The sequence below is a fragment of the Colias croceus genome, chromosome 18, assembly GCF_905220415.1.
Source record: "Colias croceus chromosome 18, ilColCroc2.1".
NCBI lineage: Eukaryota > Metazoa > Arthropoda > Insecta > Lepidoptera > Pieridae > Colias > Colias croceus.
In genome coordinates, this window is record NC_059554.1 from 1,103,268 (window position 1) to 1,121,532 (window position 18,265).

The window sequence follows — 18,265 nt, forward strand, 5'->3', positions numbered from 1 at the left end:
TGACTTTCCAATGGTCAACCACTGACATTCCATTGAAAGAAATGGCTTAGAATGGTAATCTCGTACATAATGACAAATGAATGACTGACGTATGGGGTAATCTGCTAAAATTTTGACAGTTCCTTTGATCATTGACCTACCATTGGATCGTCATTGTGCAGTCATTGCTTATAATAGCTCGGTTGTCGAAAAGAGTTTGTTATCTATCGTGTTTGTATTGTACTTTGTGAAATATTGAGTGGAGAAATGTATTCACTACGAGCAAATATTCTCGAGCTAGCCGCAGTGGATGCTAGAGAAAGAAGACGGGCGGAATGCAAAAGACGTCGTCGAGCCCGTCGCTTGACGAGAATTAGTACAAACCCCTTTATTGATATTTCCGAGGCGGAATTTGTAAAAACGCTGTCCGGTCACTTATTGTTCGTTATTTGCTGAATTGTACTAATGTTTACATACCGGTTGTATTATTATTGATGATTGAAGAGTTAAGATTCTGATGTATAAAATAACATTGCAGTTACAACAAATATTAAACAACCAAGCATTCTAAACATTTAATTATTTAAGAAACATAATTAATTTGGAATACACAAATATAACGAAAACATATTACCTATGTAGAGCATTCCTATTTTCAGGAAGCAAAGTTAACGTAACTATAAAATTGCTTATAAATAGAATAGACTAGGAATAAAAAAGCAAATAATTCAAGATATTCGTTTTATTGGGTTTATAAAACATCCTTGCATCAATCATCGCCCACGTTGTCTTACTCATGCTCCTTTCTAATATAAACTTTTGGTTGAAACTTGAAGCTCTTATTCAAATGTTTATCTTTGTTGAAAATAATACAAAATCTTAATGGTAGTTTGTATCAAGTCAATAAATTATGACCTAAATTTTTACTATTGATCTATAAGCACGCAATTCTTCAAGTGATTCTCATCTCCCAGTCTTAATAAAGCACTCAGCCGGTGCACATCTACATACTACTTATATGAACAAGATGATTTGAGTCGAACGCATTCGGACAACATAGCTTTGGAGGCCGGTCGGTGGTAGATGGCTGACCCAAAGGCTGGTCGGTGGTAGATGGCTGACCCAAAGGCTGGTCGGTGGTAGATGGCTGACCCAAAGGCTGGTCGGTGGTAGATGGCTGACCCAAAGGCTGGTCGGTGGTAGATGGCTCACCCAAATTTTCCTGTTCCATGCTGAAAAATAAACAATTACAATGACATTAGTCTACATGTTATCCTATTTATTTAGACCCATTTGCAAAAAGTTGTAGTAAGTATAAAAGGAACTGGAAGTGGCTCTCCTACATCTCGCCCTAATATTGAGTATAAGCGCTCTTGGAGTGGGGTTAATGATATTTTTTTTGCAGGACCACCACCTTAAATGCAAATTATACAATATTATTACTATATGCTTTCCACTATAATTCAGCAAGGCTGCCAGAAGAAAAGAATTGCTTACCTGTTGCACTTATTTCACTCTTCTGTGATTTAATTTTCTTTAAGGTTTTGCTTTTGTATTCATTGTAGAACTAAAAAAGTGCAAAAATTATATTAATGATACATTTTGCATACCTATTATTAAATAATACTGTATATAGGTACTTACTGTGCGCCATTCTGCGGGAGTTTTATTGGGGCAGTCCACCGATATGGAATTTAAAATTTGGGCGCATTCCATCCAATATCTTTTGCTTAAACTTCGCCCTTCATTGGTGCGGCTGCAGTAGCCAAGCGCCAGGTCTTGGTGGTTTTCCAAAAAATCAATTAGAGCCGAAATTTGCTCTATTAGCACCATTTTTCAATATTATAAATAAATAAAACACAATGAAAATAAATAGCTAAACACCGGCCGCTAGAATTGTAAACAAGTAGTAATGTCACATTTGACTTTGACAGCTAAACAGATAAAACATTATTGAGTTTCACTTTTATCCGCGTTACACATTTTAATGTTTTTGCTATTTACGAACTTCTTACTACTTCAGATTGCTTATAACATTATTAAATAATATGTAAAAATGTTTAAAAATGAAATCTGGCATGAGTAAATGTTAAAATTTAGTAGTAGTTTTTCGAAAATCATTTCTACTACCGGGTTTTATAATAATGGCAATACGACAATGTCATTCTGCCACGATTCCATTACGAGACCACTGACCGACCACTGATCGACCATTATGAATTTAGCAGATTACAAACTTTTATCAAAATGACAATGGGATCGTGTTGGAATGACGAATTTATAAAAAATAGCAGACTTGGGGCCCTGCGTCCCTGTTTCTTTCGGAATTAACTCCGTACAATGGAGAAGTTTTGCACTGTTATTTTTCCCTGCGGCGGCTATATTTCAAACTGTCATACTTAATCTTTTTATCAAAGTTGGTGCAGTCTCCGTCGAAGTCTCATCTGTTCTAATTGCGTTTGGACTTACGGAGTTTATTATTAAATTAATAAGTTAGTCGATTCGATGTTGTATAAGCGAATTATATAAGCCCCGTTGCCTTACATGCGTAAATAAATTACGTTACGGCGTTTAAACGCTCAAAGAATGCCATTTTTGTTTCGCATTAATTAGATTTACCTTTAATTGAAAATGTAATAGCGGAATACATTTTGCGTAACGAAAACTTTATTTAATTCAACAGTAGCAATTCGCATTACAAAACGAACAGCGTCTAGGCGTATAATTTATATTTAATTTAAACAAGACGACATCGCTATTCGGGATACGATGCGTAATTAAAATTCCCGCCATGGCGGCCGGGCGCGCCGCGACAGTTTTCGCGCCAATTTCAACGGACCCGGAAATTAATTGTGACAGAAGACGCGGTCACATCCGCTTGCGTTCCGTTATTGCAAATGCATTAACATGCTATTAATTGCGCGGCAAAAATATCATGATCGCTGATCGAACTGTCAGCGGGCGTTGTTCAGATCATCGAAAATGTCAAACGCAATTTTTTTGTGTTTATCTCATAATGCAATTGAATAATATGGGGACTTATTAATTAAATATAATTTATACGCTATTAATTACAATGCTATTTTCATACCCGTCCCATTGATAAAGCAAATGATACCAGTTAAAAAAATCATAAAATCCAATTGTTAATTTAAACGATGAGAATAATTTATCAAAAGCCATAAATAATTTGAATAAGTAAATAGTCGTATCTTGAGTGTAAACACTCGGAAAGGATTAAGTGCAGTTTTTATATAATTCAGCGGGCTCAGGTGGGTCCCACTTGTCATTAGCTGATGAGGGTCCCGGGCCCCTTTGTTTTCCCTTATTTAAAGTGTAATCGAGGAATTAAGTGTGCTTTCATGATTTTTTTTCGTACACACTCTTTTCGCAATGTATTTTGACTGTATTTTAAATTTGATATTTTTGCAACCATAATAAAACAAACTCTATTGTGATAGAAATATTTCTAAACATTGCAGCGCTATTTTTTATTCGACACTAAAATCCTAAAACTATTCCAGCCGAAATTCGTTTGGAATTTTTGTATTTCGAACAATTCGAATGACAAGATCTTTGCGTGGATTAAAAAAAAATACAAAGCAGTTATCAATCGAGCCACAGATTAAGCAACATTCAGCCAGCGGCGCGAAAAAAACAATAGACACACAACAATGGCGGACTGGTGGGTGAGTGGAGATTATTTCCATTAGAAATTGATGTATGTCTCGCAATTTCACGATAAGATTGGAAAAATTTATAGTTTTATGCTCTATGCTTTTAGTCATACAGCGAGATTTATATACGAGATTATTTGATTAATGCCCGACAATATAGTATAAATTTTTAAAACACGTTCGCGTAACTTTTTCTTGTGCTAGAATCAATTTCATTACTTCTAAATTCAAATTGAAATCGCGCCAAAATATCGCAGTTACTGGCCAGTGAAAAAAGAAAAGAAGTAATAAAGATACAACAACTTATAGACTGTCCTTTTAAAATATATTTTGTGTAATTATAGTGTTGTGCCGGACACAAATGTGTCGATACATAAATAATCGATTTGTAAATCGTATGTAGTGACATCTAATTGTTGCTTATGTTCGTACGAGGCAATTTGCAGTGGTGATTGATCGCTCTGCTGTTAATTGCATGTCATGGGTCCCCATTAACACGGCCTTTTTACATTTACCGACATGTGATTAGAAAGCCTTTGGAATATTTCAAATAGGTTCTAGATGCTTCTGTTTCGATTAATATTTTTGTGTCCATATGTTGTTTATTGTAAATGATGGTTTTGTATTGGTATTTACTTTCAGTATGCATGTAATCAACGATGTTGATGAATAAAATATTTACCGATGTATGTAATTTGTATGTTAAATTTAAGTAGATACTAGATTTTATTATTTTTGACATTATTCAATGTTATTGATGAATAGAAAACGCCTCTATATCTCAAAACCAATTTGAACGAAAAATTGCAAAATATGTGTCATTATATAAATGAACAAAAATTTGCCTGATCAATTTATCAACTATACGCATCCGCTTCATTATAAACTAACATTCTATAAATTAACACTAACTTCATAAGTCTAAACAATAGATCTTCAATAATGACTTTCATCCAAGTGACATAGCGATACATTTGAAACGTATCGGTGTGAAACCCAATTTCCGAACGTGTAGCCACTGTACAAATAGTTGCACGCTACAGAAAGCCAATTATATTATAGAGAGAGAAATAAAATTTCCAAGTAATTATTCGATATCACGCATCTCGATAAATCGAATACGCTACGCGCACCAAATGGTAATTTCACTTAAATGAAAAAATACGTGGGTGTCTTAATATTTTATACTCTTCCGATACGAAAAAACTGGAATCGATTACACACGAGCGGTCACGATACATTACCTACCGGGAAATTAATTAATCGAATTAATAACAAAACAAATGAGACGATATCTTACATAAATCGATGCGCGTGGGCACTGGGCACAAGACGAATGGTCATTCGATATACATACGATTTTTATTCATATTTTTAAGTGCCTTTGTGGAAATGGTGACGTTGATTTACCTTCACCTACTCTGTCATGGATAAAAAAAACAAAACGTCAATTTTGCCGCACAATTTACTTATTTACAGCTTTACCTATGAAATGAATTTTCAAGGATTGAAAATATTTAAAAATACCTAATGCAAAAAGTTTATTAAAATCATATAATCGTCAAACAAAAAATATCTAAGCCTGCGCTGTAAAAAACTTTAAGATATGTCAAAAAAGGCGGGCTGTCATTTTACTTTTTTAAATTGAGGTATTAACCAGCACAGATAAAGCAAGGCGCAGTCCGCTTTTTTAACTTTCTTTTTTAAATGCTTATCAGATGGCTTAGGTTTGAATTTAAAGGTACGACTCGGTGAGAAGTTTTAATAGAGTTCTAGCAATCTGATCGAAAAAAGTATTATATAAATTCTTTAAGCGAGGATTTTAATGCGATTGCTTACGAAGATTTTTTAAAAATAAAACCCGTGTACTTAGTGGGGCTTGGATAGCTGGCTTTTATGTAATCTTGTCTAGGATAATAAAAGGAGATATTGAAAATTATTGTAAAACTGAAATTTAAGTTTTTGCGAAAGAAAAAGAATTAAAAGAGTATCTAAAAACAATATCTTATTTATCTGTTAAATCAACGAGTTGATTGAAGATTGAATAAAAACTGCATAATATTTCTTAGTCTCTTATTTCTAATCAGTACCTCAAAAAATAAGCAGCACGTTTCTATTGTATTTAACTCTACGTAACATACATTGTTACTTGAAAAGTGACAAAATTTATTCTAAATTGTAAAAAACACGTTAAAAGCAAGCAAAACAAAATTTCAATTTAGAGCACTGTAAAAATATTGGTTCACGCAAACAGAGTAGGTATAAAAAAATTTCGGCTCGAGCTCCATAAATCCGATTGTAGCTAACTCCTTTGTCCAAACCGAAGTGTCGCAACAAACAATACTATATATCACTCGCTCGCACTTAAGCAAAGCGCATGTGTCAGAGTGTGACAACATGTCGCACATTGTTTTAATGGAATTTTTTGTTCCAATTAATGTGTGTAATTAGATTATGTAATTCTATGTAATTGTAAGCCCCGTTTTATCGCTCTGTTTGTACAACGTTTTGTATCTGTGATCCATTAATTGAGTTTTTGCTTATTTATGGTAATTGTGTTTTTATCTTAAGGAGACGTTACTGACGTACATACTTGACTAGCTGTGCCCTGCGGTTTTACCCGCATTGTTGCACTCCTATTGGTCTTAGAGTGATGATATATATATATATATATAGCCTATAGCCTTCTTCGATAAATGGACTATCTAACACTGAAATAATTTTTCAAATTCGACCAGTAGTAGGTAGTTCCTGTGATTAGCGCGTTCAAACAAACCAGCAAACTCTTTATAATATCAGTATATATATAATTTAAGGGATATCTATTATATTTCTAGATTGTAAGTAGATGGGATGTATGAAGTGACATCCGCCGCTGGCTTCGCGCCAAAAGCTATGTTAAAAGCCTCCGCATCATGAAAGCTCAGTGCTAATACTCTATATAAATCGAATACATATTATGGCGGACAGTTCGTTTTTTAACAGTTTAGAAATCGAAAAGTTTAGTCTTTCAATTCGATGAAACCACAGACAAAAAGAGATAGAGTAACTTTTTTAAATTTCGAATTTCGAATAGCTATGGAATGTACTGTTAAATTCAAAACACAGGCTGTCAAATACAGAGTTTGATACTTAAAAAGAATTTGCATTTTTTTTTTATTTAAAAAGGAACGGAAACTACTTAATTCCTAAAAAAGAATCTTATGTTTTGAAGAATTACGTCATGTGAAGTTATAATAAGTATATATTGGCAAACCAGGATAAAAACGTAGTCTCAATCCCGGACATTAGCCGGGGCAGGGACAATGGCTTGATTTATCGGTCCCCGGGTAAGTGCCCCTATCCGGGGACGCTGATCTCTATTCACGGGGTATTGATTTGTAACTCTTTACTGAGCGTGGCTTTGCTTGCTTTTAATATAGTTATCTATAAAAATATCTACTTATATTGTCCGGGAATTTTTGTATTTTTTTTCTTGTTATAAGATACATTTAAAATATTTATACAAGTAATGATTTGATTGTTTTAAAAGATTCAAGAAAATTATGCTTTCTTTGTAAGTAATAAGTATACGTTTAAATAGAGTCAAGAGTATACTTACCTACTCTAAAATTTAATACCAGAAATATAAAATAACTAACTTTCCGCCCGCGGCTTCGCCCGCGTTTTCAAAGGAAAACCCGCATAGTTCCCGTTCCCGTGGGATTTCTGGGATAAAACCTATCCTATGTGTTAATCCAAGTTACCCTCTATATGTGTGCTAAATTTCATTGTAATCGGTTCAGTAGTCTTTGCGTGAAAGAGTAACAAACACACACACACACATCCTCACAAACTTTCGCATTTATAATATTAGTAGGATACGTTATAACAATATTCACGTTTCGCTTTTGAATAATTAAAAATTTGGCACTTGCTAGCCATGCGGCTTGCTGCACTGCGCTCTCTAGGTACATAAACTTCTTAATAAATATTTTAGATTTAAATTGAAGATCCTTATAAATATTTTGATGTAGATAATATCTATACTAATATTATAAAGCTGAAGAGTTTGTTTGTTTGAACGCGCTAATCTAGGGAACTACTGGTCCGATTTGAAAAATTGTTTCGGTGTTAGATATCCCATTTATCGCAGAAGGCTATAGGCTATAATATGTCATCAGTCATCACGCTAATACGAATAGGAGAAAAGACACGCGGGTGAAACCGCGCGGCACAGCTAGTAAGATATAAAATGAGACTACTAGATATGATAAAAGGAAGTTTACTTTCATACAAATAAAACTGATTGGAAATGTAAGAAATTTAGTAGATATAGTTGAGGGTAGGTTTAAAACAAGGATACATTATTTATCGAATGGATTTACATGGATTCTGATGGCTCTAGATGTACAGATTGACCATAATTATCTGATGGTAAGGTACCTAAAGAGTATGTCAAGACGACTTGAGTTTGAGTTGACGATTTGAGTTGGAAGTTACTGTATTGATTCTTCATACTTGGATAGTATCTTTTCATATACCTATTGTTTGTATCTTGCTGAATGATAAATTGTTCCTCATAGCATTATTCAAATTCTCAATGTTACCAAAAATTGTATAGCCCATGTTCCTTCGCCCTTTTCCTGAGTCCAGATTAGGTCAATTTGTCACCGTACCACAATTTCGGGTGTACCCACATAGGTACATACGTACACACTCATTCATAGCAAACTTATGTGACGCCGCGTCAGGTATGACACAGTACCAGGGCGGCATGAAGCGCAGCGGTTATGGCGTCACGTCACGGCGCACAATGCTTGCGTTATTCTCCAACAATGCGTGAAATGGCGTGACAAACGATGACAGCGGTCGCCCGATGCGCGCTAGCTGTGTGCGATTTATGATAGCCTAGTACCAGATTTAATGAATGCGCTGATAAAAATTCAAAAAAGTGCAATTACAAACGTTAATGAACAATAAATCAATATCAGTTAATTGTACCGCATCTAATAAGCAAAAGAAAATCTGCTTAGTGTAATATATCTGGCAATGCTTAGTCTTTGTTTAAACCAAACCACGTGCGTCACAGTATTTACGTCATACGATAATTTAAATGGGATCTATGTATTCACTTTTCACCATATCTTTCTTTACGAGCAGGCAAAGCAAATCTTAGTTTTCCCTAAATATTTGCGAGAGCCTCATAAATTGTAGCGGCAACATACATAATGCGGAGCTCGGATCGGTAAACATATTGTAATGGAAAACGTTGTTTGCACTTTATGATGTCCTGGTTGTTGTAAACTGACGCGGCGTTTGGACGAGATAGCAAATATTGGGGAATTTTCGCTTCACAAGTGGCAATTTATGGCGGCTTTTTGATTCTATATACTGTGTACGGGACTTAATTTGATTCCGTTTGTTTGACGTGAAGTTATTGCGCATTAAACGAGGGAGAAATTAAATTTAAGAACCTCTTACTGGCAACATTTAAAACAGAATAGTAAAATATTTAAAAACAACCATTGCCAAAAAAATTCGAAATTTAAAAATTCATTACATTCCAAATCCGAAATCTTTTAAATAAAGAACAATCGAACGACCTTCGAAACCCAAAACCTCGTCTTGTCTATGATTCCATTTTTAATCTGGAGAAGGCAATAAAACGGGCACCTCTATCACGCATTTGACAGGACGAGCGTATCCCATTAAACGGGAACTCACCTTTTCTCGCGCAGTTATAGCACGTACAAAATGAAAATAGGGTGGGGTAGGTGGGGTTGGTATGGAAATGCTGGTCAAATATATCATGCGGTGCCTGACAGGGCAATTCTCTTATCGCCCCGGCGCGGCTCCGGAGCGATCTAAGCGAGCTTAGCTAATATAAAATGGTTTTAAATTCAAGTTTAATTCTGACTATCTCGCCGAGGTCTGCCCGCACAAAGGGTCGATTTACGTAGCTCTGGGCTTGTGTCGTATGGATTGTGAGCGTTTGTGTTTTAGTGTGTGCTTATGAAATTTCGAATTACATTTTATGGGGACCTAGTTTTTTTATGTAAAGTCGGGGATTATCTTGACATGAAAAGACGAACATGTTAATTGTTATAAATTAGAACTTGTAGGTACTTACCAATTTTGATAAAAATGTTGAAAATGAATCAACATGCAAACAAATTGATCCATAAGATAAAGTTATAAAAACAACCGAAAAAAGATTACTTAGCTATAATCTATTATAATTCGTTTACAGAAAACACACAATATGAAGATACATATCGAAAAACTTTAAAACATTCGCTTTCAATTTACTATAAAAGTTGCCCCTTGCCCCACTGGGGGAAACAGAAGTTAAATCAATAAAATACAGAACATAATGCCGTGGAGCCGCAGCTGCTTTAATATAGTTGGTAGGAAACTCCATTCCTATTTTGTTCTCGCCTCTCGAGTATAATTTTGATACACTTATGGGAAAAGGGTTCTTTAAGTAATTATAATTAAGGTTATTTCATATGTTTGAGTTAATTGTGTGTAGTTTTGAAGTTTCTAATTATTTTGGGTAGAGTCTTTAACACAGCTGACGCTGGGTGAATAATGTTAGTAATTTTGTGTTTCTCGTGTTGTAGTTTTAAGTATTGAGGGAACAGATATTCTTACCTACTAAATTCATAATATATCTACTTCTTATGATATAAGTTACCTACTTTAAAGAGTGTTGATACATCTACTTACTTAAAAGTTGAAACTATCTCTAGATAACGAAATGACACAGATTGATTTATTTAAGTAGTTCTTTTTCCTATTAATTAATTGTATATTTTCATTCATTTTAGGCATCGGTTAATGCGACATTAGAAAAAGTTGAAAATCAGAAATATAATTTCAAAGAGGCACGCCGTCGTATCGCAATTTTCAGCGCGTTAATTTTGTCCGCCTGTCTTGTCCTGTCGACGGAAAGAATCCCATAACATATACCTCGCTCAATCAGCACGCAATTACTGCCCTTATTACACAGTCATAAAGAACATTTCACCGAGCTACACTTCGCAACAAAGTAAGTTTTGGGACTACCGTACGAATCAGCCACCCATACCCACCCGCTCATGTTATCTCGCCAAAGGAAAAAAAGAATATCATATAATACCGGTCCGTTGAAAAAAATAACGGTTGAATAACATCAAATATGTTTGGAATGCGACGAGATCAGATCACTAAGCCTTCGGGCGAAAAAAAATAAAAAAGACTGACCCCAGCCGCCCGCGTAAATAAGAATCAAATCTTCCATAATCGAATGTCATGTGGCCGTTCTATTCTTTTTTCAAATGCTCAATATGGCTATTCGAATTTTGAATGTTTAATTTTGTTGAGCTCTAGCTTATTCTTATAAAAAGCGCGCGCAATTAATCGATATTTTTTTAAATATTTATTGCGATCGCACGTAACGGCTAAGGTCACAGTGAGGCATTATTTTCCACAGAACAGAGTATTAAGTTTATTGTTTATTCTTAGAACTATACCAATTTATATCCGAGACGAGAACAGAAGCAATTACTTCACGAACAAACAGACGGGAGATACGGACATTTCTCTCATATACAACGATTTTATCTCCACTCGATTCCCGACACCGGTTTCAATCATTCGAGTTAGTATCGAATGACGTTGGTGTCTGTTACGGGCGATTAACATCTCGCTTTTTTTAGTATCGATTTTTTACTTCGCCGCGTTGAATAATTTGTATTGTTACTTCTTATTGTTTGATTTAATGGAAACTTTACCTCGCTTTATTTTCAATCGAGACTTACATGGAAAAAATAAAAGAGCAATTATTAAAACGTTGCAATCGAATAATGCGTCATGAAAATTCTAAATTCAAATTGTAGTGTTGCCAGTTGCTACCGTTTAGCGAATTAATTTAAATCGGGTTATCTGTGGTAATTTGCGAAATCGCCAAGTAGCAATTGCGAGTGAAAATCACGTAATGACAGAGGCAAAATAATAATTTGTTGCAAGTAGCAATTTGTGTTTGATAACAGTTTGATTGATTCCGATATAATGCAATTTGCCTGACATATGGCTATTTTTAAAGGGGTCTGTACAGCTTGCGACAATTATCGTAAATGAGACCTAACTATGAATACCTACCTACAGGTTGTAATGAATTGAAAAATATTCTTTGTTCGTTGTAATTATGTTGTTTTCATCGGGTAATTCTGAATAGTCACTTATGAGTTAATATATCGTGAAGCTCTTGCGTTACTTTTGTTCCGTTAGTTCGATTTTTGATTAAGACAAAAAATTATTATTGTTGCAAGGCTTATAAGACTATCTGCCTGTAAATATAGCTATAAATGTATCCCACATATGCATTAGATACTATTTATTTTTTATCTATAAAATAGCCTCTTCATTCATTCACGTAATACGACAATTAACCGCATAAAGAAATAATAAGAGCGATTTATATATTCTTAACTGCAATAATGAACCCATAAAAACATCAACAAGACCGTATTATAAATAAAAACGTATAGGTATTAAAACAATAAAATTATAAGCATTGTCTGTACACGCATTACGTAAATTACCAACGGGCTAATAGAAAATAATTGGATGTAATTTTTGGATCAGGCAACTGCACTGATGTGTACACAATTGAAACGCAACAAATTGCTGAATTAAACTTGTTTTTGAGCAATTTGAACAATTTTCGTATCATAGTGAGTGACGCGTCACGCCTCACGGTCACGATCATTGGCCGCCGGGTTGACAGATTATACTATTATTTTATAACCTAATTTTGAGTTTCAGCCGGTATTGCCATGTCGTGGTTTTAATTTGCCCAATTTCTTTGTTATTAAAAATTGTTTCTTACTTTTATTTGTAGTTGCCTGAAAGTATAGTTTATTCGAGGCGCGAATGCATAAACCCAACCATTTTATAACAACTTATAATAACCCGTTATTTCCTATGAATAAAAATACGATAAATTCAAACAAAATTACTCTATATTTATCAAAATCGTTCACAATAAGACGTTGAAAAATGTAACCGCAATGCATAAGACGTACTATTCGCACGCGATTTTTTCCATGTTTTCCAGAAAATTCTTATTCGAAAAGACCCGTAATGAAGTACGGAACACGTTTTAAGATTTTCCACCGGTCTTGCAAAAAGTGCTCCTTCCCGCTCGCACGCACTGCACTTGCAACTGGAATTATTGCCATTTCGCTCTTTTGTTTCGTTGTCGACACTCCGCTCCGCCCATTTGTAAAATCGATCCGTCTCTTTCACATCCCAGTGATTTATGTGAGAGAGAACGGGCTTGATCGATGTTTTGTTTTGCCACTTCGAATGTCCGCGCTTTGCTGCACGTCGGATTAGGCACAAGCTCGGATAGTGCGGACTATCCGCGACTCCCGGCTTATTGTTTCACGTATTTTTGATATTATCGTTCCGTATAACGTTACTTGAGTTATGATCGGACAACTGTTTTCTATTCGTGTACCGTAATAAACACCACCATTTATTAAGTGTTAAGTAATTATCTATTCATGCCGACGCTAAAGAAATATTGGTAATTTGATATTAATAAGTCTTTAGACTCTAGTTTATCGGTCGTGCATTTTAATCAGTTATATTAATCGTTAATAGCTGTCGAGGTTCGTCGAATGGTCATAACCGACGAATTTATATTATTTCAGACGTAATGAAGACATTTATAAGCGATCATCTATTCGTGGTCGGAACAAATCGTTATTGCCGATTGAGTTCTATAAATCGGTGCTTGTTTACGGCCGGGAGAAAAAACATCGGAATTAAGATTTTAAGAGTCAAAGCAGGGGCTTAAAAAAAATTTCAAAGCGAGCGCGCGGAATTTGGCGCGCAAAAAGCGCGGGCAGTTTGACATCTTGAGAAATGTCACCGCGACGTATTTTTTGGCGGGCTCGTTTTTTAATTCTATTCTAATCAAAATAGTTTACGCGTTCCTCATTACTTAGTTCGAGGGCATTGTTTATGGGTCGGACGCGTCGTGGGAAAAATATTTTTTCGAGCGCATCTTTTTTTTCTTGACACCTATACCGAAATGCCAGCTTGTCAATTCTGTGAATGTGTTGTTTCGGATTGGAATTAGTTCTACGAAAAGTTCTTATTACGACTGCGAATATCGACACTTCTATAACGACATAATAGATCTTCCATTCAAGGTTCTTACCTTTTTTTTTAATCCTCAGATAATTATTAATACGATATACCAACATATTTATTTCAAATTAACATGAAAAACCTGTATAGCGATTAACTTAAAGACTAAGTTCTTTTTTCAGTGACATCATTAAATATTTTTGCTTCCCTATTGTTTGAATGAAATTGCAACACGTCTGAATTCAAAATAGGTACCATACGTATGTAACATACGAAAAATTGTAAATGCAAAGATGATTTCGGATTCATAAGCATGTCACCGCGCGTATTCATGGACCGATATATCACGGGAAGGGAATACAAGCCTCGCACCCGGCTTGACGTGCAATTACAGCGATAATAACGTTCTCACCTCCGAGCGTTGTTTTGTGTGATTTATTTCTTCTGAGTTTTGTCTGACTTCAAAAAATAGTTAAATTTTTTTTTGTTACCTCAACTTTCGACTGAACAGATTTTGATGATATTTTTCATTTGAAAGCTAATTGTTTCTATAGAAGACTAGCTCTGTCTCACAGTTTGGGCTATCTAACACAAAAAAAAAATTCAAATCGGTTTCATAGTTCCTGAGATCAGCTTGTTCAAACAAACAAACAAACGTCAAACTCTTCAGCTTTACAAAATTACTTTATAGCTAATAAACTAATAAACAATAAAAACGTCGCAAAATATTCCCAAGCCAATATCAATCGAAAACTATCGAAAGTGTCGGATCATTATCATAGGGCAGTGTCATAAGCGGTGTAAGTGTCAGTGTCACGACGTGACAGCCAGTAACGAGCTGAGTCAGCGTGATGCGACGATTTTTGAACGAAGCTTCAGTTTATTTTTCTTATAAAGTATGTATGAAATATGAATTTGATCAGGCGTTTAAAACGTTTCATATTGTACATACATAATATATTATGACAAGGGGAAACTTAAAATAAATAAATAAATAAAAATTCTTTATTGACAAAAGATTTTTTATTTGAAATATTGAAAACTAAAATATATCAGAGTTTGTTTTAACCTTATTTGGATGTACCTAAGATGTTAAGCGAATCTAATAAATAGCTTAATAATCACAATAAAATTATTAAGTAGGTAAGTAACTAAACATTAATTATAATATTTTATATTAACATAACATGAACACTAACTAAAGCTACATTTTTAATCACACAAGTTCGAACTGAGAAAAATTCTAACTCAACCTACAGTATCATTTTTTATTCCACATATAAAAGTTCGAACTTCGAACAAAGATTAGTACTAAATCCAAAAAATAGTATCAGCGCCATCTAGCGTCGAATAGACAGCACCACATCACCGTGTCGATGACCGCGCTCAGCGAATTCAAAATATAAATACATATGCAAATGAGCGCCCCCGGCGGCGGGCGGCGGAACGAATTTATCGCTGCGCGCGCACCTCATTACAGCTAACAAGCTATCGAAACGTTTTCACAACAACATAAATATCATATTTTACACCTGCGTTAAAAACTACGATTCGCCATCTTTAACCTGTATTGGTATGTACTGAATACTTTTTTTTTTATATAGCTGTATAGGGCATAGACAAAACGCGGTTAAAAAGTACATTGCAGTTGCTGTTTTATCAAAAAGGAGTTTCGAGAGCCGTCTGTTTTTATGTTTTGTAAAAACTTTATGTATTGTTTTTTCATTTATTAGTCATACGAAAGGTGCACACATATATTTGCAATGTAATTTATTGATGAACATAGATATTATGGGCACAAACATGTTATAAAAGAACATATTATAAAATAATGATATCTGAAATCTCCTTGTGTTTTATTTCATTTCCCGACATATTGTCAGATAGTGGTAGAGCTAACGCACAAGAGCAACTTTTGTCTCCGCAACTATTTTGTCTTTCCATCAACTCTATGGGCTAGTAAGAAAATGCGCGCACGTAGCGACGCACTCAACTCTCCGTAGAGTTGATGGGAGAGACAAAATAGTTGCGGAGACAAAAGTTGCTCTTGCGCGCTAGCTCTTATAATTGGTTATCTTAACTTTATTCAAATATCTTGACAACAAATACTCAATAATTATAAAACTTATATTGTACATTCTGTACTCATTTAAAAACATATAAATAAAAGAGCGGAAGAATTAAATTCATGTAATGAGTAATAAGCGAAATGGGTTATAGAATACAACATTTTATTAATGTAATGGTTTTATTATACAAATATCCTTTGGCCAATAATAAATTAAATAGGACATTCAATAACATATTAAAGTCTATTTCAGATAACTATTAAAGGTCTGTTTTTACAAACGTAATTGTTGTATTCTTTTTATAACTTCACTAGCTGTGCCCCGCGGTTTTACCCGCGTTGCTCCGCTCCTGTTGGTGTTAGCGTGATGATATATAGCCTCGATAAATGGGCTATCTAACACCGAAAGAATTTTTCAAATCAGACCCAGTAGTTCCTGAGATCAACGCCTTCAAACAAACAAACAAGCTTTATAATATTAGTATAGATTTGTAATTTATAAGCGGCATACATGTTATAAGAGCGTACATGATAGTCAAATTACTAATTACTAATTATGTCGTTAATTTAAATATTAAACTGTCTATAGAAGACAAATATTAAAAAGAAGTTACCCCAAAATCACATTAAAAGATACCTAGCGAGATCGCTATCTAGCGATAAGGCAACCGTTTGTACATACTTTCCTCTTATCTGTTCTCTATGTGTCTCTGTTTCTTTTGTGTGTGCAATAAAGAATAAAATAAAATAAATTAAAATGTTTGTAAACGCAAAATGCCATACAGGAAATACCTTAAAACACCAAAAACAACCGCAACCGCAACAACAAAAGGAACCAAGACATCATTATTAGCAAATAAGAGGTTACATGTACTCCCAGGGGATGAGGGTATCAATCGTAGCCATAATCTCCCACTGTTATGTGATACTGGGTTCATGGAGTACCGTTACAATCGAATCGATAGCTTCAGAGATCTTTAGGATACCTTATGCCGATATTTGAACAAGGTTTTATATCAAGTTTTTTACATCCTATCCTACTAATATTATAAATGCGAGTCTGTGAGGATGTGCGTGTGTTTGTTACTCTTTCACGCAAATACTACTGAACCGATTATAATGAAATTTAGCACACATATAGAGGGTAACTTGGATTGACAGATAGGATAGGTTTTTCCCGGAAATCCCACGGGAACGGGAACTATGCGGGTTTTTCTCTGAAAACGCGGGCGAAACCGCGCGCGGAAAGTCATGAAATAATTAGTAAGTAGGTGTGATGCTAATAAATGAATCTGGTAAAGAGAACAGACAGTTTTTAGGGAATATATGCGTCTAGGTTAGTTGCATAAGCTAGTTTGTACCGCTTTTTTGAATGTAGTTTTTCTGGCTTAGTATTTAGAACAGATATCAATGTATACTGACGTTAGTTGGAAGATGAATGGATTGGAGTGAAGGTTGAATCTTTGGGTCGTAGATATTTGAAAGTAAATTTTTTATTTTTGGTGATCTCTTATTACAATTTGTGTTTTCTACATATTATAATTATTATTAGGAATATCACAGTAGTATTGACGAATATCAGATTTTACAACGAGAGTTTTTACGTTTATTGTTCAAATAGTTTATTTGATCAGAGCTGTTAGGCGTGGCCAGAATAACTTTAGGTACCAGGCTAGCAGGAGCGTGAGGCGTTATCGTGCAGTCTCAGAGGAAATCATTGGGACGCCGGCGGAAAATTTACCGGTGCCCACCTGCACACTACATTACGATCCATTCACAATCTTCCCGTGTTTATTATTTCCTGATCTATTCTCGAAATTAGTTTTACTTGGGCTAGATGAACTAAATAAATAATTGGAAATCGTAGAGACATTCACAGAATTAGGAAGAGTAGGATGGAAACATACGTTGTAATATTTATATTCTCATCTCATTATGATAAAAAATGTTCCTAGAAAAGGCAATGTAAAATCACAAACTGTGCTTTATTAAGAAGTACCTATCTGCGAACTCTATGTAGAGCAATACCTATAACTAAGCTGTATTGTTTAAAATATTGATACTATATTAAAGATCGTTAAAATTATTCACATTAAAATCTTGCCAGTAACAGTACTTACAGAAATCAAACCGTGTCCCTAAGCATGGTATAATAAACATAACCGACAATGGAGCTACCAAAAAAAGTGCCCGGAAACCATCCAGATTCAGTAACCATTACAAAGGTCACATAAAGGTAACCTTAAGGTCACAGGAAGCCATTACAGCACATGCCGACCACAAGGTAAAAGTGACGAGATTTGACAGTTGGCGCAAATTGGCCGACGCGTGGCAACTGCGCACTTTGCGGCCAGCTTTAGCCGGGATACGCTAGACAATTGTTTTTAATATGGCTAATTGGCCTTTTTGTGGTTGC

General features: G+C 34.8%; 2 protein-coding genes across 9 annotated transcripts in view; both read right to left on the reverse strand.

Annotated features, from left to right (window-relative positions):
* The window catches only part of LOC123699986 (homeobox protein homothorax), a 244,097-nt gene that overhangs the window by 20,353 nt on the left and 205,479 nt on the right, over nt 1-18,265 (reverse strand). The gene's annotated exons all lie outside the window — the stretch shown is intronic.
* Nucleotides 706-2,280, reverse strand: LOC123699987. Of its 3 annotated transcripts, XM_045647062.1 has the most exons (4): nt 1,624-2,280; nt 1,477-1,546; nt 1,162-1,211; nt 706-1,131 (listed from the first exon to the last, which is right to left on the reverse strand). In XM_045647062.1, exons 1-4 carry the CDS (start codon nt 1,810-1,812, stop codon nt 994-996), a joined length of 447 nt encoding a protein of 148 aa, XP_045503018.1. In that variant the 5' UTR covers nt 1,813-2,280; the 3' UTR covers nt 706-993. The 3 variants fall into 3 exon arrangements, 2 of the variants coding, with proteins under 2 accessions (XP_045503018.1, XP_045503017.1); XM_045647061.1 differs by having other exon boundaries at nt 706-1,211; XR_006752582.1 differs by lacking the exons at nt 706-1,131; nt 1,162-1,211 and adding an exon at nt 1,265-1,393 and having other exon boundaries at nt 1,477-2,280.

Coding starts and splice junctions, on each gene's coding strand:
- LOC123699987 (XM_045647061.1), bottom strand. CDS start 1,812: ATGGTGCTAATAGAGCAAATTTCGGCTCTAATTGATTTTTTGGAAAAC. Junction 1,547..1,623: donor CTCCCGCAGAATGGCGCACA/GTAAGTACCTAT, acceptor GCACTTTTTTAG/TTCTACAATGAATACAAAAG. Junction 1,212..1,476: donor GAGTGAAATAAGTGCAACAG/GTAAGCAATTCT, acceptor TTTATTTTTCAG/CATGGAACAGGAAAATTTGG.